We start from the raw sequence: 23,383 nt of genomic DNA, 5'->3' as shown, positions 1-23,383 counted from the left end.
CGGAACATTACAACAACCTTTAAACATGCTGTGTGTATTTTGTATTGGGTACCAGAGCCATTTGAGATAACAGTTTATGAATAAATCCATAGATTAAAATGGGACGCATTCTGCAGACACGTGGCGGAAGGGAGTGAACAGGACTTTGGACCATGTGGAGCAGAGTCTCCCTCACCATTGGATGGCATTGACTCTGACCATCGATGTACTTTGGCCAAGCGTTATGGCCGCTAGGCCACGACGCTGCTGCTCTGCCAGGCACTGCCGACCTTCAACCCCGCTCTTATCTGCCTCGATAAGCAGAATGTGCACAAACAGGAGCCAACTGGCGTCGGCCAAGGTGAGGCAGAGCAGCGACGAAGCCCTGCGCATCAGCACCTCTGAGGAGAAAGGGCGGGCGCGCAGCACCTCTGAGGAGAAAGGGCGGGCGCGCGAGCTGACTGCAGGAGTACAAGGGTTGCGCCACATTCCAGGCGAGTCACCTGCCCTGTGCTTGGGGATTCTCCTGACTCAGTGTTAGCAACCAGTCTCAGCAGGGAGCTGACAGAGCAGCACCCTACAGCCTGCGCAGGCGAATAGAGAGAGAGGAGATTTGAGGAAGTGAGTCCGGCCTCCCCAGCAGTCCAACAGGAAGTGCCAGGCGACAAAAAGGAAGAGCAGAAACTGCCGAGGCCAAATGAGAAAAGGAGCAGGCTTCCACTCGTATCTCCCATCCCTCACTGTTTACAAACTCAGCTTCGAAGAGGCTCCCTCTGAGATGCCGACCAGCCGCAGCCCCAAGAAGACCAAGCGGTCCTACTCGCTCAGGACCCCACGGGCTCCAAGGTCGCCTGCTTTCCTGGACACCTATGACCGCCTGGAGGAGATCGACTACCACGATGCCTCTCAGAGCGGGAACCCCTCAGGAGACAGCGAGGCCTCTCGTTTCAGCTTCTCTGGGCACCTCGGGGACCCTAATGCCAAGAGCCCCTTGATCGTTGAAGAACCCAAAGAGGTCCGAAGCAAAAGGAAGAGGAGGGCCAGGAGCCTGCGGGTCACTAAAACGGAATCCCGGGCCTTCCTGGTGGAGCACACCATCTACAACGACCTTGATGCCCTTTCCAAAGAAGAGGCCCACACGACGGCAGAAGAGGAGCCAGTCCCCAGTGATCCGGCTCAGGTGACCTGCTGCCTGGGAATGGACGACGGCCAACAGCTTATCGAGGGTTGCCAGGAGTCCAGGGAAGCCAACACGGAGAGAGAGAAGCAGAAAAGCAACAAGATGAAACAGTACAAGAAGGTAAGGTGCCAGCACCCAGGGGGAACCCATCCCCAAGCATCTGTCATAGTAAGCCAGAGCTAAATGGGCAGCTCTTGCATCACCCATAGCACAAGGTATAAAAGCATGGGAAATAATGGGTGTCTCCACGCCTGGTGTTCGATACCCCCTACCAGCGTAACCACCAATTATGCATAAATGTCCCATTTACATCCACTCTATTCAGGTGTATGTTGTGGAAACATCTTAAAAACATGGAATGGAACGGGCTCTTCAGGACCGACTTGGAAACCCGTGAGATGACTTCTTGTAAAGCCCAGATGAATGTCGCTCACGGCGCGTGTTTAGTTAAAGCCAATGTGAAATTACCTCTCTTGCACCACAGGAAATGCCACTCGCGCAGCCTGTTGCCTTGTACCCAGTGTGAGATGACATCTCTTACACCGTAAGAGATCTCACTCACAATATCTGTTTACTTATAACCAATGTGGGGTTCCATATTTTCCACTATATCACACACCACTCATAAGATCTAATAACAGGCCACTAGTATGAAAGGATCTCTCTTACACCACTGCACCATTCACCATTTACCGCCACTGTGGCATAACATACCATCTCGTGAATCCATTAGAATTGTCCTCATAGCATGTTCTAACTCAGAACTAGTGTGAGAGGACCAGAAAGGACATCACGCTCAGCACATGCTAACTCATCACGCTGGATGGGATGCCGCGCCTTACAGCATTAGAAATATCACGGAGAGTACCCATTAGCTTATAACCAATGTGAAATCTCATGACTTGCAGTGGCTGGTTGCTGGTAACTTGCGTGAGACATCTCTCCCAACCTGCAAGATCACTCACAATGCCCATGTACAGTTATTTCAATCTGAGATTACTCAAATGTTTCCATTATACGGCCCTCCGAATTATCTGGACTACAACTCCCAGGGTCCTCCACTACTGACATTGCTGGTTATGACTGATGGGAGTAGAAGTCCAAAACATCTTCAGGGCTGCATAACGAGTAGCCCCTAGGGCCTCCTCTTCAGCTCGATGGGTGTAAACATGTCCCTGAGGGTCCAGTAACGGCACATTGTATATAACTGTGTATTATAATAATAATAATTTATTTCTTATATAGCGCCACACACCCATAGGTCTCTGAACGCTCAAATAACAGAAGACATTATATGCTCACACGGTCACCCACCACTTCATAGCACCTCATGATCGCCCGCTCGGCAGAGAGTACCACCCACTCCTCCATTAGTAGCCGAGGGCCAACACCTCATGCTACCCCTGAGAGTACAGTATCTCATGACTTGACATCAGGGCACAGCACCTCTCAATAAGCCCTCCTCACACAGAGGTTCATGATCAGTACTCACTACACAGTGCTGCATGATATCCCAGAAGCACACAGCACCACGTGATCTCACACCACTACACGGGACCTCATGATCACCCCCTGTTCCACAGTACTCCAAAGTTACCCAACATTATTCAGTACACAGTATCTCATGATCTCCCCCTACACAGGGCCCAAGGATCACCCTGCAGCACACAAAACCACAAAATCACTCCCGCTACTCAATAGCACCCGATAACTCTTCAGCACACAGTACTTCACAACTTCCTCTTCAATACATACCACCTCATGAGCTTCCATCAGCACACAGGCAGTTATAGAAACAAAGATAATACTCTAGTAATTCACCTGCAGTGGTGGTGACAACAGAGCAATGGGGAATGAGTTTAGGGTAGGGAGGAGTCCCGTAGGCAGTTGATGGGCTTATAAAACATGTACATTGCTGGGAAAGAAAAATACTCTGTTTTATAGAAATGACTTAAAAAGTGTACAAATCACACAATAAACCAACCTTGCAACATAAACATCATTGTAGTAACCTATTGAGTGCCATGAGTATGATTGCAGGTTTGTTTTCCTCATCCTGGATTGAACACTGTAGGTTTCAGCAGAAAAAGTCAAATGAGCCTTAAAAAAGTATAATCTTGAGTTTTACAATGGCAACGCTGCCAGGTTGCCTCATGTCACATGTGCCACCATGTGTCAGTCCTGACTTTTTTACTTTGCATGTTGAAACCAATAGGCCAATACATATAACATGATAAACAAAACAACACACCCCAACCTTTTAGAGGGAAAGGCCAGGCCTGTTTCAAGGTGTATTGTGTGATACAGAGCCAATTGCCAGCTATATTAGCCAGCTGTAGTACCTACATTTATGAAAACACAGCAAAATAAAAAGCATGATAAAGTCATCGGTGTGTAGTCATTATTTCATACAGTAACTTGTTACGCACCCCCATTTCTAATTAGTCACCAGTCACACTTCTTAAGAACAATGCAACGGGCAATAGTCACTCCCAATTACCCACTCATGGCTGTGTCAGCAGCAAGCTTCCCATTTTAAATGGTCCTCTGAAACAAAAATATATGTTTAAAGGCTATTTGACAGACCCCAGCTGCAGAACCTGCACCTGAATGCTGATTTTTTTGTGTGTGCTTGAGATGTACAATTAAAACACTTTAAGAGCTGAGCTATTTTAATTTTCAGCTTGTAAGGTATTCTGCAGTGATAGGAAGAGCTGACCCTGTGCCCTCAAAGATCTGGTATATGAGGCAGCTGGCCTGAAAGCCTCACATTGTATTCCTGGCACGAGCTTTTGGTTTGCCTGGAACCGAGACCCTTCAGACAATTTTTGCCAGTTCCCGTTTCTGTGGAAATTTCGGGCCAATGGCTACACTTCACGCATCGGCACGTGACCTCCCAACAGGGACACACATTAAAATGTAACTTGCAATAGTCCCATCTGAACATGAGCCCCCAGCGTGTGGTCTTTACCGCCTTCCAATCAGCTCCTGGCTGAATGCCACAGCCAGCCCCCCAATCCCCCTTCTCATAAGCATTTCAGTACGTTTTCATTGGTGCATTCGGGGCTTTATCTGGGCCTGCCCCTCCTGGGCCCCTCCTTACCTTGCCCAGGGCCTGAACCAACAGTGTTAGAAATTCAGCCTTGAGGTGTGGTCCTGCATGGGGGACCCCTGTGACCCACAGGATCCCCGATCTCTTCCCTTTTGTGCTGCCTCTACCAAGGCAGGGCTTATCTTATCCTTGAAGCCTCTGAGCTTTGAAAGACTAGAAAGCGCCTCGTGGTCACACTAGCACCCCACTGAGTGTGGTCACAGCAGAGCACAGCAAGAAGGAAACTGGGCCTCCACGTTTCTATCCCAAGACCCAAGAGTAGGCGGTTGCAACTTTTTTTGTGTTAACAAGCAAACATTGTAGAGATTTTTCAGTTTCATGGATTCCAATTCTGAGCGTGGAGCCAGAGGGCCTGATTTACAAAGAGTATTTCAATAGGATTGCACCCTTGTGAAAAGCTTCTGTAAATCAGGCCCAAAGTGTTTTGGTGGAGGGTCGTCATCCTGCATGTTACACACAGGTTGCACTATGCCCGCCAAAACTATCTTACTGGAATGAGAATTGTGTAACTGCAGGGCACAATCACAGCTGCTTGCATACATGACATTAAACACATTTTAAATAGCTTTATCTCGCTTTCACATAAAAGAAATGTAGGCCACGACTGGCTGCACTTTTTTCAAAATTCTCTTTTGGTGAGCCCTCTTTCGTGTTATTGAATATTTCCGTGGACTTGGCTAACTTGCACGCGACTTGCTTCGCGGTGGGGGTTCCGTTGCCAACAAGCATGGATTTCTAGGGGCACACGAATACCTAACCTCACCCTAACTCAGGGCTGCCACTGCACTGATTCTGCCCGAGTTCTGAAACCCGAAATGCCCCCTAAGCAAGGCCGCGACAGTATGCCCTGCTAAATATACACTGTAACTTGGCTATTCCGCAATTTTTCTACGGTTCTGTTAAGAGCCGGATTCTCTTCGTGGGTACGCACTCCCCAAAAAACTGCAAGAGTCCCTGCCTTGCCCACTAAATCCCGAAGCGTCTCCATGCGTGATTTTTCAGAGGTTAATACTTTCATTAGATACTGTAGAGGACATGGGAGGCTAAGAAGTAAATACCACAAACAGGTTTAAGAAGCTACTGCAAGCACTCATTCTTCTGCGGCCCGAAAGCACTGCGGCTGAGTGTCCATGGCGACGCCACAGGCCACATGTTTATGCAATACCTGAGCGGGTGTTTTTTTTACTTGCCTCATCGCCACTTGTGGCTGAGCCGCCCATAACCGACTCCCGGGCATGGCTCGCGTGGGCTTTGCGCGCCATGAATACCTCCGGCGGTTGCTCCACCTCGCGGTGATTGATGCGTCAGAGCGAGGCCGCGGGGCAGAAACCAGCAGGCGCTTCTCGGCGACCGCAATACACTTTTTCACGAGTTTTTTTTTTTTTAAAGCCTCATGCTTTTTACAGTGACGCAGAGGTGTTGGGAGCCCCCGAGCCTTGGCGCTTTCATAAATGCATAGAGGGCAGACACTGGCTAGCAGTTCGGTGCCTCAAAAAGCATTTAAGGCTGGGAAAGTGTAAACGCCAGACGTCAGGCAAGTTTCTCTGAACGGCTGGTAGACCGGGGGCAGTGGCGCCCCCAGACACTTTTCATAGGCGTGGCCTGATGAGGTCACTGGAAAACTTGGGGTGGCACACGAAGTTGCATTCATAAGCGGCAGGCCAGCGGGAGGTGGGTGTGAGGGGGTGGTCAGCGTTTTTATAAGGGTGGCCGTGGCACCCTTTGGACACCCCTTGCTGGTGCCTCTGGGCAGAGTCAGTGGGCTGGTGTTTATGATATGATATGGCATTTATAACGCACCTATACACAAGTGTTTCAAGGCGTGACGAGGCAAGGGAGGGGGAACAGAGGGAAGACAGATAATAATCATACTAGGCCAGGTGTCATTCAGATCGCGCAAGTGCATGGGATGGGGGAAAGGGAAAAGTGTGAGGGGGAGAGGGGAAGTACAGTACATAGGATAGTAGAATAACAAGATAGTAACGGCCAGAAGGTGCCAAGTGCAGGGTAAGTGCAGATAAAGTGCTAGGGGGACTGTAGGGCTACAGAAAACAGTCCCCAGGTGCAGGGGTTGCCAGGGAGGCAGTGCAGGTGTGCAACTGGCGGGGCCTGGGCCTGAGATCAGAAGGGTGGCCAGGTAACCAGTGTAGTATCAGCCAGGAATTTAGCAGGGGACAGGGGGAGAGAAAGCAGAAGCAAAGAGGAAGGTTTTGAGGTGCTTCCGGAACCAGAGCTGGTCCTCCTCCTCCTTTTGAAAAGGCTGGCATGGTTGACAGGGGTGCATATAGGCTAACATTTGGGGGGGCTAACCGTTAAAATGTTGAGAGAGGCGCTAACTTCAGAGGCTGTGGGGGGCAAACTTAATTGTGTGCTGGCATCTAACGTCTTAACGTGTTCTAATGAGACACTTCTAGTGCAGCTTCAATGTTACAAGCAGTTAACTCCACGTCTGAAACCACACACTTAAGACTGCTGTGCAAATAAGCTGTCTCCTGCCCCACCTCCTTCCAATCTCTCACCTGACATTCAAGTACTAGCCCCCATAACCAATTGCCTAAAAATGTATGCTTATGACTGCAGGTGCTAACAGTGAAATGCTTTACATTAGTAATTGCAGGGCCTTTGTTAACAGAGGAGCCCAGTACCATTTAATGGTCTGTATTCTGTTTTGTCCGGCCACGGCTCTGTAGGTCAGCCAGGTCAAGTCCACATAGCCTCAAATTCTGGGGGATAGAGCCTGAACTGCTCAATGGTCTTGTGCCACTAATGGTTGGACTATCACATGTCAGGCCGGTGTTTCTAAAAGTCTAGCAGGCTGGGGGAGAATCAAGAGAGCAAAGTGGTTTGTGGCAGTCGTGCCAGATTCCATATCCCTTTAGGCTGTGTGGGTTTAATTTGGGTGGGTCACTTCTGAGACCTAAGGGTGAGCAGAGCTTTATACAAATTCACATAAATAAATAAATAAATAAATAGGTTTCTGACTGGGTGGGACACATCACATATGGTTTTAGGTTAAACGGGTCACATCCCGTGTTGTATAGTTTGTGTGAGTCACATCCCAGGCAGTTTTCGATTGGGTGAGTCACTGCCCACCCCAGCTGCCCACAGTTTTAGCGTGGGCGCATTACATCCTATATGAATTTAAGCTGGTTGGATCATGTCTTAGTTTCGTGTGCTTTTTGCAGTGTCATCAACATGTTGCCATTCACCGCTTCAAAGAGGTCAGTTTTGGAGATCCCCATAGTCACCCACTTTTCCTGATTTGCGAACTGTTGGAAAGTCCCTGGGAGCAGTAGACGGAAAGAGAAAGAGTGTCAGCCGCGCCCACTTCGAGTAAGAGATAATGGGAGATGGCAGGCTAGGCCTACTTCAGAATGCCCGACGCGCCGCCGGGACGCAGCTTCTTCACTGTAACTTTTCGAATAGCAGCTGGGATTAACCCTTTGATTTGCAGCTTTTAATGAACTGAGCAAGAAAACATCCTTAGTGTGATGTATTTTCCAAAAAACGAATGCCCAGATTTGAAAAAGGCACGAGATGCTGAAATACGTGTAATGAAGAAGGGCTTATCCACAGAAGTGGATTCATATCATTAAAGTTTGAAAGTGAATCCCAAATCAAGTGTGGCGCAGCTCATTTTGAGAGACAATCGATTTATTATTAGCGGAAGTGGGTTTTTTTTCCCTCCGTTTTCTCTCAATAAGAGCGACGCATAACACCCAAAAAATACAACCAAGAAATGAGTCGCTGGGAATAAAAGGTTGGCATACAAAAAAGAAGAAACCCTTTAATCTGAATACTTAAAAGTGCCCTTTTCATAAGGCTGGCTGCTGTTTTTAGGTTTTGTTCCAAGGTGATCCAGAGGCAAGGGCCTTGAACTTTGAAGGTTTTGCCTCCTTATTTGCTGCAACTGAATTTGGTTTCATGTGATTTTGCAGAGAAATTCTCTTTAGAAAAATATTTTTTTATTTGGCTGGGCCTGCCACAAGCTCCCTTCTCCAACACTAGTACCCATACCCAAGCCCCTCTCCACCCCTTTTAACCCCTTAATCCAGAACCCCCTTTGTAATTCGAAGTGTTTTCGAAGTTACCACTTCGAAATAAATTACTTCAAAGTAATTACTGTCGAAAAAAAAACATGGGATACCCTGTTTTTATATAGGTTTGAAGTCTCTGAAGGAATCTGGTCACTCCCTCCCGCCCCCGTGAACCTTGATTGAGCATGCTAGACGAGGCCTTAATATTTTGACATACCGTTGTACTGGGACTCAGTTGAAGGGTTATAGTGCGGCAATGGTGTGACCAGATTGCCTTAGGTTTAGGCTGATGTTGGTGGCTGCTTGGCAGTGCCAAGCATTGTCGTTCACGCAGTGCATTTTTTGGGGCACTTAAAAGTATATGATGTTGCTGGCATCCTACAAGGGTAGGCCAATCCTCGAGCATGTTTGCCCTTGTGGTTGGACAGTACAATAGGAGCAAGAGGACCTTCCTAGTCGTATCAAAATGAGGTTGGTGTCTTTAAAAAACATGCATATTTTTGAGCTAAGTATTGCACTGTCTTTGCCCATGGTGTAATGGCAATCTCGTTTTTAGTTTGGGCTATTCATTGTCGCTTGGGACACATATAAGCTGAAACTATTACATTGGAGTATAGATAGGGAGGAATGGCATGTGAGGAGTGGGAAGGTGTTGTTTGGATATGTACCCACCCATTGCCTGCGCATGGCCTTTCCCACCCATTCCAGCCCCTCCTCGCCAAAGCACCTCCTCATAGGAACTCTTTGAGCTCTCTTTAATCAAGCCTTACCATCAGGATTTGCATTCAAAATTCCTGCCAGTGATTGTTCAAAGCAGTCTTCTGAGAGTTAATGACCTAATTGGGGTTAGAAACACGCTACGAGTGTAATAAAAATGCCTTACCAGTGCTGTCTTCAGCCACTCGATTTATAAGCACTGTTAAGTCCTGTTAAAAACAACCATTGGCAAAGCAAACATATTTGACCTGTGCATAAGTTTTAAACTTTTGGTAGGGACTGCTATTAGGTGCCCAGGTATTTGCATTCTTTTGCACCTGCTACCAACAATGGGTAGTTAATACCGCTATGGCTGTGCCTGGCAAGTGCCTTTGCCATGGCTACACAAAAGCCCAAACTGTTGGCATTGCCAATGCTTGTTGTTAGTGCACTCACCAAACATCGCTTAAAACGTCAACTGCGCTCACTACACTCATAATATTCGACATTTACATTATTTGTGAAAACGTATTAGTATCTAAGTGACTTGGGAAATGCGGGGAATGACCCACATGTTTTATAAACATTAGGGGCTTAGCACAAAAGGCTTTAAAACCACTTTCCCACGAGACTCTCCCTGCAGATAGCTAGCCATATGAGGCCGGACCTGGAATAAAATAAGGCCAGACATACTGGCCTTGTCAGTTCTTGTTTTAACTAACACCATAACCAAGCCATGGCAAACACAGTATCATTCCGCCACGGTGTGGCCTTGTGCTACGCACAGTCAGGTGGACATATGCCGTGGTTCAAGCATAGGGCAAGCTAATCATTTTATTTTTTAGAACACGATGATCTTAAGCAGGTTACAAAAAGCAGCAAAGCCAGAAACCCGATCAAAGTGTGCCTTTTCAGCAATCACAACTCTTGACAGCCAACGCGTGCTTGTTTGGTCTAATTCTAGTTACCCCAGTTGGGTGCAACATCTCAGGCAGAGAGATGGAACAGAGGCTTCGTCAGAGGTGGAACCAAGAGACACCAATTCGAATCCCGGATTTTACACTGAATAGCTTGCTTTGAGCAAATAACTTCAAGTCCTTATCGCTCAAAACTGGTAAAGGACAGCGACGTCTAAACACTAACTAAACACTAACCTTAAGTGTCGTGTAAATAAACAAAATGAGTCTATATGCAACACTGTTTCATGCTTGCTGTACTCTAAGTGCTCGCTGAGCAGTTGATGTGTTGGCTGAAGGCTGCAGCTTAGCCTTGGGATGCAATCCAACAAGAACCCAATCTGCGATCTGTATAAAACTACTTTGAAGCTCCTCGATGTCCTTGACTGGTTAAAAGTGCTTTCTGGGATTGTTTTTGTAACCCCCCTCCCCAACCCCGATATGTGTGGTCTCGTTGGCGACAGGCTCGGACTGGCTGATAGGGCAATAGTGCAATGCCCGAACCAAATACACAAAACGCTAATGTGGGTCCATTTTTTGGGTCAAAGTGGGTCCCTTTTGTGGCCAATGTGGGCCAGTTTGAGTTACTTCACTATGCGGCTAGTAGTTTAGAGCATTGTTGCTGAATAATTATTCTTTAAATTGCACAATTTACATTTCATTTTATTTTTTAAAAAAACTCCCCCTTGGATACTACTCAAATAGTCTGTCACAGCAGGAATGAATTGCCATTTGGGACTGTGGGCCACTTTTTCATTGGTGCCCGAGACAATTTCATGCCGACCCTGCTTGGCGAGCACAATATCAGGCATCCATTGGCCAATTGTGTTGTCATCAGCCCGGTGACAGCTTTCAAAATGGTGTGTATGAAATGCAGTGGACGTCAGGGGGCTGCAAAACGGAGCGTGCTCTTTTCTGGTGGGAGCTGGGCAGACACTCCTTTGGGTGTACCACGAAGGGCTCTGGGCATGGAAGAAAAAATTAAGTGTTTCACCAGTGCTTAATTTGTTAGAAAAACAAGGGCGAGGGCCAAATATTTTCTAGCACGCCTGAGACACTGCGGGTGGCACCACCCATAGGTGCTCCCCACAGCGCCCGCATATTTGGGGTTCCACTACAGCTTGCACCTGCTCATTGTGGTTGATGGATGCACTGACTATCACCACGTCATAATTAAAGTGAGTCTCAGACAATAAGTGCCAAAATTGAGTGCCAGGGCTGAGCCCTGGCAAACACCCCCACATATTAAGCACTGGATCTCACACTCTCAGGTTGGAGGAGGAGGCAAGCAAATGAAACTGTCTCACTAGAGAACAACAGGAGGCAATGTAGGCAAAGAGGACTCAGTGTAGGGATAGAGGAGGGGGAGTCTATGCTTTCTCTGATTGTCTCTACCCACAGCAGTAATTTTTACTTGTTTAACCTCCTTCATTGAAACGTCCTCATCCATGCCATCCACCCTGTGCCCCGCGCAGGGAGAGGCAAAGCAGAAGATGCACACACTGGGAGTGGGGATTCCCGCTGTCTAGACTCAGGAGTCATGCATTCAAATTCCTATTTGATAAACTGTGTGATCTTGTGCCAAGATTTGATCTCCCAGTTTCTCAGTTTCAAATGCTTTCAGTGGGAAGGATCTCAGAAGGTGACACCGGACTAATACACTTTTGCAGAATCAATGCGCGTGGTTTGCCACGTATAGCACTACATGCCAATGAGGATTCATTGAAGTCTTTGAAATCTGGCAATCAAACATGGGTGGGAGCTTGGATTTGGAGAAGGGACGCTGACTTAGGAAATTGGGCAGCATGGAAGGTTGGGAGCAAAACCAGTGTTTCCAGTCAACAAACTCAGCCCATCCCCACTTCTCTCCATGTGCATCCCCCCCCTCTCTCTTTCTGTACATGCTGCCTTGTTATATGGAAATTATAAAGCACACATCTGTCTCTTACGTAGCTTCAGTCTTTTTTCTGGAAATCGTTTTCTCCAGCTACCAACTGAAAAACGCACCTACGCTCAGCGAACGGTGTCAACCGAAATGAAGCTGCCAACAGCACATCACAGCTCTCTTGCTCTTTATCCCGCTTAGTCCTACTAACATACCCACCCGCCAGAGGGCCAAGAAACCAGGCAGGTGGCAACAGTGCACAGAATAAGAACCTTTAACATAACATAACATCTTGTGTCCCTCACCCCTTAGGTCAGGCTCAGTTGTGGTTCCCCCAGTGACACCTCTTTTCAGATGCCATCTGCAAGGGAGACTGCAATTGTTCATCCAATTGGATTGCTCCGAGGGTCTAGGGTCCACTGCACAAAGCTGAGTCTAACGGGCTCTGACTCTTTGGGCCCCTGAGAAGATCATCTTTCCATCCGAGCCAGGAAGTGAATATCATTAAATTGAATTATATGGCAACCTCTTGCCTAAACACCAGAAGGCACATCCATTTGTGGTATACATGAGCAGTGCCGAAAAGCCCCCAACCATTAGCAACCATCTTTTTTGTATGGGGTTTCGGCCATCTTTTTGCATTAGAGTGGCGGCCCAGTCTCTGCACTGGGTTGGTGGTCTGCCTTTCAGTAGTATAGCATCCATCATTTGGGCGGTTGCCATCTTGTTCCGCTGAGCTTGCAGCTGTCTATGTACATTGTCAGAATCCAGCAGAGCCATCTCCTCCATTGGGCGAGGGCTCCCATTTGCCACAGGAAGTCTGACTCATGGCCGCCTCGCCCAGCTCATGGGCACGCATCACGGGAGATTCACTACATTCCTCGCGTGCCTAAGCAGAGTCCAAATGAGGGGCAGAAAATAATTAGCAGGTACTGAAGAAACTCACTGTTCTCCCCCCCTCCCTCCCTGGGGCCTCCTGAGGATGGAACGCATCATCCTGTTGTCATTCCCGGCCCTGCCCAATGACCTGGAATATTCAACCACAGCTCAGGACGGTTGGGGCCTCTCCTTGCTGCATCAATGCACAGGATTTTAGCTTACCACTGATCTCCTCCATGTGTGAACCCTGGGGGGAACGAAGGATTTCAGAAATGGGGGACCTTAAATAGTATATGATATGATATGATAGGTTATTTATAACACGCTTAATACCCAGAGGTTTGTAAGCACGGACCCGAGGTTTAAACATGTGGTGCTCTGTGTTGTCTTGCTTCCAATGCGAGCACGTTGCCCCTGAGCTATCCTCCCAAGAGAAAGTTCCTTTTGCTGTGGCTATGCTTGTAGCAGTGACAAAGCCATCAACTGGCATGAGAGGGCTCAAGCCCTCCCTAACTTAGGAAGCAGAAGGCAGCACTCAGCCATGAAGCTCATCCTGGGGCATAGCTGGGAAGGGGTTCTGCAGCCTATGAAATCCATGGCCTCTGTTCAGATTGTAGAGGGCTCTCACCTCCCATGATTAGTATCTCTTTGTGATGCAAAATATCCTCTGTATTCGGGTGAGAGGTAGATCTAAGGGTCAAGGAAGGCATAATAGAAATGTAACCTCCTGGTGTCAGGGGTGGGATTGACAACTCAGTGGGTTAATGTATCTCCTGAAGCTGTGTTTCACCTGCAAGCAACTCAGACAGTTCCCGGTGAGGTACTGATACAGGTTTGCTATTTGGAAAACAACATTTTAACCAATGGTCAATTGGAGCAGAGCAATAAGTAGACTCTGCCGGATGTGATTGAGCAGCACGTACTTCAATCCAGAATGAAACCCAACTTTATTCTATGAAGTAATTTTACCTGCAGTTAAATCACCTGCACAAAGCGGCGGGAAGCATCAGTCTTGCATGACAGACTTAAAAAAAGACCTTGGTCACATGGCCTTCAAAACAAGGACACGATGCAAGCAAGGACCAATTGGATCCTTTGCCACACACTTGCCCCTTACCACATGGCTTCAACTCGTGGCATGTGTGTGAAGAAGCTCGTATGTCCATTGTATGCCCAATGATTGCTTGTTTTTGGCTGGTTAATTTATGGGGGGTGTCCATGTTTTCGGGTCGGCTCTGGAACTCGTAATTAGGCGCCCATCACTTGCAGCAATGCGTGCAGTCTTACTGTCACGTAAGAATGCCTGTGCACAGCAATGATGACTTCAGGTGGGTTTAATTGTTAAGCTGCACAGCAAACCCTGGATGCTCCCATGTCTACAGGTCTCTCTCAAAACCCCAGCGCATTCCATCACTTCCCGTGGGATGCTCCCCCCGATAGCGTTCTGCTTTGATCAGGGCGCGAGGCCAAGTCAGGACAGTGCAGCTAGCCCGTGCGATTCATTCAGATGCACAAAGGGCCAAATGCTGTGCACCCCCCCCCCATGTCACTAAATGAGGATGCATGCGGGGGGAAGCGTCAGGTGCATTTTGATGATCATTCCCAGGCCTACTCATAACGAAGACCTTAGTCTAAGAAGACACATCCAGCGGTCTTTATTTGTGAAGTATTCTCCAGTGTGGCGTTTGCTCTCGCAAACTCCCCAACTCCTGTTCCCTAAACACTGCACACGATACAGGTCATCCCATCCAAGGATAGTTAAAACCGTTTGACTGCCATTCCATCTATAAACGATTCCTGTCATAAAAACATCCTCGTGATGACAGCATCTCTCCAGAGGCCCTGAATTGTTCATTTCTGAAAAATAGAATCGTGTTCTAAAAACATCCCTCACATGTGAACAGAACCCTCCCATTTGAAGCAGCTCCAGTTATAATAACATTCCACCAATAAGAACATGTGTTCTGATGCTTGTTAATCTGCTTCGAATCACATGCTATGCTGTGCATATGGTCCGTCATCCAGTGGTAACCGCGGAGAATTGCATCTTGTCTTTTGGGGACCGAAAGGGGACGTCGGCATAGGCGTGTCTGTAACACTATCCCTATCATGACGTGTAGTGTACCCAAAATCCCTCACGCGCCAAGGGCCCTCAGATTGTTTTTTTCCACCCAGATAACTGGTCGCCCTATAGCAGAGCTCTTTTAGAAGAGACATTTGGCCTCATTTCGAGTTTGGGGGTAGCCATGGGGCTATTTGCGCCATGGCTGCCTCCAAAACCGGGTCCGGCACCGGTCTGGTTGAATGGGGACTTACCGAGTCATTCCGACCCTGGAGGACCCGGTAAGTCCCCATTCAAACAACCATTCCCCATTCCCATTTAGCCCCTATAGGGCACAATGGGAATGGGGAAGGCGCTAATAACGGGCCCGCGAATAGCAGGCCCATTACTAGCGCCCTAGTCCCTTAGCGGGACCAGTAAAGGACGTGTGGTCAGACCACACGTCCTTTACGGTTCCTGCTAAGGCCCCTCGGAATTGGGCAGTAAGGGATTACCGGCACCGGTCTCCTTACCGGTGCCCGGTATCCCTTACCGGCCACCTCAGAATGAGGCCCATTGTTTATCTTATACCAACTTGTCAGTTATTCCCTGTTAAGTCACTTCGGTCACAAGAACATCTTAGACGAAGACTTCAGGGGATTCGTCTACGGCGGTGGATTTCGGCGCCTAAATTCCGGCATCTGGACTTTCCATGTGGTCGGGCCCTCTGGCCGACCTTTACAGTAGGGAGAGTGGGGACAGGGTGGCCATATTTTCGGTATGTCTTTCCTCCTTTCCCCTCTTTACTCTTTTGGTCTGGTCATCTTTCCCTTTGGCTAGGGAAAGGACTCCTTTCAGGTTCTGCCCTAAGTGCGCAGGGTTAGCTATCCTTGGAACGACGAACACAGGACATGCAATGCCTGTCTCCCCTTAGAGCACGACCAAAAGCGGTGTGCGGCTTGCAAACTCCTTCGGCCCAAGACCCTTAAGGAACGCTGTGTAAAGCTGTGGGCCGCGTACGGTATGTCACGGGTGGAACCCTCTTCCCCCACCGCCACACCTGCTGAGAGTGACGGAGCGTCCTCAGATGACCAAACATCTGTTGCAGATGTGATAGACCTTGAGGCGGACACTTCTAGGTCCGCCACGCCCGTCCCCGACCCTTTAAGGCCTGACTCTGGTCTCGCTGCAGGGAAAACACCCGGCGACAGGGGCGTACAAACGCATCACACCAAGCATACAACCCCTACACCAGTTTCGACGTCCGTGTCAAAAAAGGTGAAAGCGTCAGCAGGGCCGCCGAAACTTTTGACGGTTCTTTGGATCGCGCAGATCCAAAGCCTTCCCGCATGTGCAACAACGTCGTGCGACTGGGCAATCTAAATCTAGTAAGGGCGCTACTCCAAAAACTTCACACGGCGAAGCGCGGAAATCCGACGCTCCTTCGGTCCGGAAGGCCGCGGTAGCCCCGAAAACTATGACTAGACCTCTAGTCAAAAAAACGACCGCTAGGCCCTCTAACGCCACAGAAGGTACTATACCCACCGATAGACCATCGGAACAATTATCCCACGCCGATTCAATGGTTATCGAAGACGGCATCGAGAGGATTACGACGGCAGTGGGTCTTACCCTGGTTCTGCCTAAAAACATGGGCCAAGCAGCCGAAAAAATTTCGGATGCAGATTTAGGCCCCGATTCTCACGATACTTATGAGGATAGCCAAGAACCTCTTTCAGATGCCCTAAGACTATCTTTTTGACGCCGTAGGGTGGAAGACAACGCTTTTCCTCCCGTAGGGCCGTCTGGGTCCTCTAAGTGGACTAGAGAAAAATTTGAGGGGTGCATGGACCGGCTGGAAAGAATTATCAGTTTTTCTGACCATCCGTCTCCACAAAAGTCTTGTAGAGAGCCTATCCCTCAATTTTCTTCTCACTATCAAGAGGAGCAGTCCTCTGTCCCAGTCCAACCTGAAGACATTGTCCACTTGGACACCTATAGGGACATTTACACTGAAGAAGAAGAAGCTTCATTTCTACAAGCTTATGAAGAAGAACAGCAGGATACCACAGACAATTGGGAAGAAACCCAACCGTAGGGTACAGACCCATAGATGCTTCCACTTCAAGTTGCAGACACGGATGTATTGTGTTTAGACTCCCCTCCGTCCACTCCGGCTCGTCAGGCCTTGCCTCTAGATGACCAAATGGCCTTCAACTAGATGTTAAAAAAGGCAGCTGAACATTTTCAGATATCTACTCAAAAGGCAGTGCCTGAGCAAGATTTTGTAGAAAATATCCTTAAGGAAAAACCTCCATCTAGCCAGGCCATTCCCCTCCTTAACTCCATCAAGAGGAGGTTGACCCTTCCTTGATATCACCAGCTCAAACCCGAGCAGTGAACCTGAGAGTCGAAAAATTATTTCAGCCCTCTCCTTCCGACCCTCTATACATTAAAGGGCACACCATCCCAGACTCGCTGGTAGTAACTACCACCCGGAAAAGGGCAGGGCTACCCCTTGCCACAGGGGAGGCACCTCTGGACAAGGAGTCCAAGAAACTGTATGCCCTAGGCAAACGAGTCACCTCGGCGGCTGCATACACTACACAGATAGCAAATAATACCATGCTATTGGCAAGCTATGCTGACGCTCAGTGGAACCTGCTCCAGGAAGGCGTCCAAGAGGTTCCCGAACCTGTCAAATCCAAGCTTCTCGCTATCATTGTCGAGGGAAGACAAGTGAACCAGAATGTGATCGAAAACACCCTGGGCACGGCTGAAACAGCAGACAGGTCTCTTGCCCAAGGGACCCTGCTAAAAAGGCACGCTTGGCTGCATAATTCTGGGTTTAAACCTGAAACGCAAGCATCTATCATCAATAAGCCAATTGAAGAAGCTAACCTCTTTGGGAAAGCGGTTGATGAGGCCGTGGAAACAGCCAAGAAGGAGCATGAGACTCTTAAGTCTCTGCAACAGATCACACAAACCCCCCCACCCACAGAGAGGTAACAACTCTCGGCGGTCCTTTCAAGGGCAGTCCCGTGCAGGCCAAAACAACTATGGCACGGGGAGTTTCAACACAGGACAAACGTCTTGAAGCCCTGCTTACTACCCTTCTAGGAGTCAGTGACGCGGCAAAGGCAGAGGTAGAGGCCCCAATCCCAGAGGAGCCGCAGCCTCTGGTCAAAAATGACCACCAGATCCAGGTCCCCTCCCATGTCACCTCGGTCGGGGGGTTATTAACATCTTTCCTCACAACATAGGAGGGGATATCTTCAGACCAGTGGGTCTTAAAGACGGTCGCCCACGGGTACTGCGTGGAATTTGCCCGACTTCCACAGTTCAGACTGCCACGCTCACGGTGCCTTTCAGCGGACCATCTGGAGATCCTGAAGCAAGAGGTGGAAGCACTGCTGGGAAAGGAAGCCATAGAAGCCGTCCATATTCTTCAGGTAAACAAGGGTATTTATTCAGTGTACTTCCTTGTACCCAAAAAGGACCTCACCATGCGCCCTGTTCTAGACCTGCGCCCAGCGAACAAGTTCATAAAACCCCAAAAGTTTTGCATGGTAACACTTCAGGAAGTGATCCCACTGCTGAAACAAGGGGACTACATGGCAACATTGGACATGAAAGATGCATACTTTCATATTTCAATGTTGCCAGTGCACATGAAATATCTAAGGTTCATGATAGAGGACAGGCATGACCAATTCAAGGTACTCCCCTTTGGCATCGCCTCGGCGCCAAAGGTGTTTACCAACGTCCTGGCAGTGGCTGCAGCACACCTACGCAGACTATCCGTCCCAGTTTACCCTTACCTCGACGACTGGCTCATCACACATTTCTTTTGAACACCCAAAAAACAGTAGACCTTCTTTTCAGTCTGGGTTTCTCAATCAACAAAAAGAAATCCAGTCTAGTCCCCAGTCAAACAAAACAATTTCTGGGAGCCCTAATTCGGATGAAAGACGGGCTCGTCTTCCCCTCCAACGAAAGGATTCAGAACATGCTTTTTCAGATTCCTCAATATGTAGCCAGTCTAGAGGTGACGGTACGCAAAGCCATGCGCTTGCTAGGAATGATGGCGTTGTGCATATACTTGGTGAATATGCGTCCTATGCAAGAGTGGCTCAACAGCCAGTGGTGTCAGGCCAGCGGACAATGGGAAGATCTGGTAGATGTCTCGCCAGCCCTCGTTCTCCCTCTGCAGTGGTGGTCAAGAGAACATCTCTTGAAGGGGATGAACTTCACCACCCCTGCAGTGGAAGTCACCCTCACAATAGACGCATCTCTCACAGGGTGGGGGGCTCACCTGCTTCACCAGACAGCACATGGAGTGTGGTCCCCTCAGGTAGCATCCAACCATATAATTTTACTGGAGCCATTAGCAGTGTTCAAATCATTGAAAGCCTTTCAGGTTCAACTACAAGGGAAGACAGTGCTGGTTCTAACGGACAGCACTACAGCAATGTATTACCTGAACAAACAGGGGGGCACGCACTCTCCAGGGCTATCCAAGCTGTCCCAAAACATTTGGATATGGGCTCTCAAACACAAGATGTTTTTGTTGTCCCAACATGTTCCAGGGGAACTCAATCTTCTGGCAGACGTACTCAGCAGAGATTTTCCTCTTCCCGAAGAATACGAATGGCGTCTACACGAAGACATTGTAGCCAACGTCTTCGCAGAATGGGGCTTCCCAGAGATCGACTTGTTCGCAACTCAGGAGAACGCCAAAGGGGAACGGTCTCTGGATAACATGGTCAGGGAAATTTGTCTACGCTTTTCCCCCGACTTCCCTTCTCAACAAAAAAGTGCACAAAATGCACCAGGAACCAGTTACCATGATACTTGTGGCCCCCATGTGGGCCCGCCAAACCTGGTTCGCTCACCTGATGGAAATGTCCCTCTCCCCACCAATGAAAGTACCCTGCCCGTACAACATGTTGTCTCAGGACAGGGGGGAGACCCTACACCAATGCCCACAAAATCTGAACTTAGCAGAGGTGCATGGACATACTAATACAAGCTAGGAAACCGAACACACGTGTTTGCTATGCCAGTAAATGGAATCATTTTGTCCTTCAGTGTAATTCCAAGGGTGTCAATCCCCTCGATTGCTCACCCACACACATTGTGCTGCACCTAACCCATCTGTTGGACACTGGGTTGGTCTTCAATTCCTTAAAGGTTCACCTGGCTGCATTGTCAGCCTACACCACATCACAACAAAAGGTGTTGTGGTGGAAAATACTGGTAATTAAAGCCTTTGTGGAAGGGGTTAAAAGGATGTATCATCCCATTTCTCACCCAGCTCCTGGGTGGGACCTAAATGTGGTTTTGACCAGGCTCATGGGAGCTCCCTTTGAGCCTATGCATAAAGCAAGTCCAAAAGACCTGACCTATAAAACGCCCTTCCTAGTGGCTATCACTTCCATTAGAAGGGTTAGCAATTCAGGCTCTTTCTGTTCTAGACCCCTTTGTTACAGTCCACAGGGATAAGGTAGTTCTGCGCACTCACCCCAGATTTGCGCCTAAATTCATCTCAAAGTTCCATGTGAACCAATCGATTGAACTACCTACTTTTTTCCAGAATCCCACTAGATTGGCCAAAAGAAGCCTACACACACTAAATGTGCCCAGGGCAGTCATGTTCTACCTGGAAAGAACTAAACCACTGAGGAAAACAAACACATTTTTCGTTTCAGTGGCAGCTGGTAGAGAAGGAGATCCTGTCTCTAAGTCAGCTATCTCAAGGTGGATTGTCAAATGCATCACACTATGTTAGACTCTTGCTAAGAGAGAACTGCCCTTCAAACCTAGAGCACACTCTACTCGAGGCACTGGGGCATCCATAGCATTCATTGCAAATGTTCCCCTAGAGTCCATTTGCAAAGCGGCAGCCTGGAGTTCTGTACACACCTTTACAAAAACACTATTGCCTAGACACTCATTCTAGGTCTGATTCTCAGGTGGCCCAAGCAGTACTAAGATATCTTTTCCCTACTGTTCCTTCTCACAACCCACCTCCAACTCCGGGTACTGCTCGCTAGTCTATGCACAGCATGTGATTCTAAGCAGATTAACAAGCATCAGAAGCCATGCATTACTTATCGTAATAGCATTTCTGATGATTGCATCTGCTTAGATTCACATGCGTCCTCCCTACCTCCCCGCTCGGGGTGGAAGGATCATAGATGTCTTATTACTTCTCTCTTATTCATGTACTCACTCACAATAGCCTTGGGCTCCCTCATGGCAGAAAAAATAAAATTGGAGGGACCTCGGCGCGTGAGGGATTTTGGGTATACTACACGTCACGATAGGGATAGTTTTACGGACACGCCTATGCCAATGTCCCCTTTCGGTCTCCGAAAGACAAGATGCAATACTCTGCGGTTACCACTGGATGTCGGACTATATGCAACAGCATGTGAATCTAAGCAGATACAATCATCAGAAATGCTATTACGGTAAGTAATGCATGTCTTCTCGGAGTTGTCGCGCCAATGTATGCAGAGGTAGTTTCCCTGATGAAAATATTGCTGCGCAGCAACGAGAAGGCCCGTTAGGAGAACATTCTCTCAGGAGATGGTAACCCGCTTATCAGAGGGCAGAGATTGCAACACAACTGACCTGGGCTGGCCCCATTTTTTTCAAGTTTATAGCTCAACTGCGCAAAAGAGTAGTGGAAAACCACCCTGTTGGGCAATCCAAGATGGCCGCTGACATCCTAATCAAAGTTGAGCGGCATTAATGTCAAAGAACTGGCAAAGACAGCAGGACATTGAACAAACACAGAGCCCAGAGCTGAACAGATACATGAGAAATCAATCGTACTTTGGCAACGCAACAAATAAGAACCAGTTCTGAAATAGCGATGGCAGTGTTTAATCACACAATCACACAGCACATTTCAGTGGCGCCAGCACACTGTGACATCACCTGTCATCAAGGTGACATCATACATTTTTCAAACTGCGCATACCTGTTATTCTCGAAATGCTGCACTGGGGCTGAAACACAGAAGGGCAAATTAACACTTATTAATGATGAGCTCAGTATCGGCCTGTTTCCAAAGGCTCCCTGGTTCACTTTCGGAAGTGAGCCACAGCGATACAGTGGCTTGCTTAGGATCACACCATTTTAGTCTATTGTGGAAGATGCTATGAGAATTCCTGATGCCTGAGACTGCCAATGATTTGCTAGACCCCCCTAATCTAATCATTCTCCCCATTGGCAGCGCTCAATTCCAGGGTACACGGGAGGGAGGGTGGGGGGTTGGCGGAGTCCACCCACTTTTTTCATGATATACTCAGGCCACCCTCCCCCCAGCTAAAATGAGAAACATTGAATGTCCTCTTTGAATGTATGTATTAAAGCTGACCGCAGGGATCGAACCACAGTCATCAGGTTTATAAGCCGGGCACTTCACCACTGCACTATATAACTGGATGAAAAATAACAAAAATAACAAACAAATAAAAATAAATTGCCCCATTTCGGTACTTCAAGTCTCAGCTAAAACATTTGTATTGGTTCTTGGAGTTTAAAACATGCAAATCTTTTAACGTTTTCCAAAACATTATTACAAGAAAATATCCTCTCTTGGTTTTGTGTGTGTGTGTTGTTTTTGATGAAAGGCAAATGCCATTCCTCCTGTGCAATGTGGGTGGTTATGCAAAGCCAATTTAATGAAATATGCATATTCACCTAGATATGCTAATTTCTGGTGGCGTCACATCCCATTGCATTTGTTGATGCGCCCCCCACTTTAATTTTTAGGACTTGACCCCTGCCCATTGGCAAATGTAAAGAAAAGGATTGGCGGAAGGTTTCTCTCCACAGTGGCCCCAAAATGGTGGAACATGAGACACCAAAATGAAAATGTAAAATTCAGCAACAAAAAAAAAGCAAGCGCTTGTTGCACACCCTGGAATATGATTTCACACCTGACTAGTGAGTGCCTCCTTCTCATCTACCCCTGGCATAGGGTGGTCTGACCTGACCAACCTGAGAATGTGAGCAATGAATACAGATGCTCACAAGAAATCCAAGGAACCCTGGCACCCCTAAACCGTATATGGGGTGAATGGACAGCTCAGGGGCAATGTGCTTTTCTTCGAAGCAAGACAACGCAAAGCATCACAGGTTCGAATCTCGGTTCCGTGCTTGTTTGGCGATATAACAGCTCAATTCTATTTCATTTTAATTAGGTAGATCTTCAGAACAGCCAGGCATAAGTACGACTTTGTCCTTCTGTAGAGAGCACTGCCCCCTTCAGGTTGATGGTGGCAGCCTGATTTTGTAACCCTCAAAACTTAGATTTTTGCTTTCGCTGTGAGAGGCCGAGTGTTCCCTAAAAACTCCCAAACCCTTTTTCTATTTCAGAATTTAGGTGGCTCACTGGATACAAGCCTGGAATATGGAACAGTGCACCACTGGTTTCCATACTCCCCTTACTCAACTTTATTATACTCTTGGCAGTGGGATACTCCATCAGGTGGGTTCCATGTGATAATGTTGCTGTGAAAAAGTTGCTAGGTTGTTGACTTTTTTCCCTGGCCCTTACAATTCTTTCCCCAAATATTCTAGGAGGGGTACAATTACATAGT

The 23,383-nt window shown here is 48.0% G+C and overlaps 1 protein-coding gene across 1 annotated transcript in view; it reads left to right on the top strand.

The window, feature by feature from the left end:
* Positions 1-466: 466 nt before the first annotated feature.
* Positions 467-23,383, top strand: part of LOC138566989 (uncharacterized) — a 28,412-nt gene continuing 5,495 nt past the window's right edge. Inside the window, exon 1 of the mRNA XM_069644786.1 lies at positions 467-1,279. Coding sequence (XP_069500887.1) covers positions 677-1,279 — 603 coding nt within the window. The 5' untranslated portion in view covers positions 467-676. The remainder of the gene's footprint in view (positions 1,280-23,383) is intronic.

This window comes from Ambystoma mexicanum, chromosome 2p, assembly GCF_040938575.1.
Source record: "Ambystoma mexicanum isolate Mex_15411 chromosome 2p, UKY_AmexF1_1, whole genome shotgun sequence".
NCBI lineage: Eukaryota > Metazoa > Chordata > Amphibia > Caudata > Ambystomatidae > Ambystoma > Ambystoma mexicanum.
This window is presented reverse-complemented; position numbering and strand designations above follow the sequence as displayed.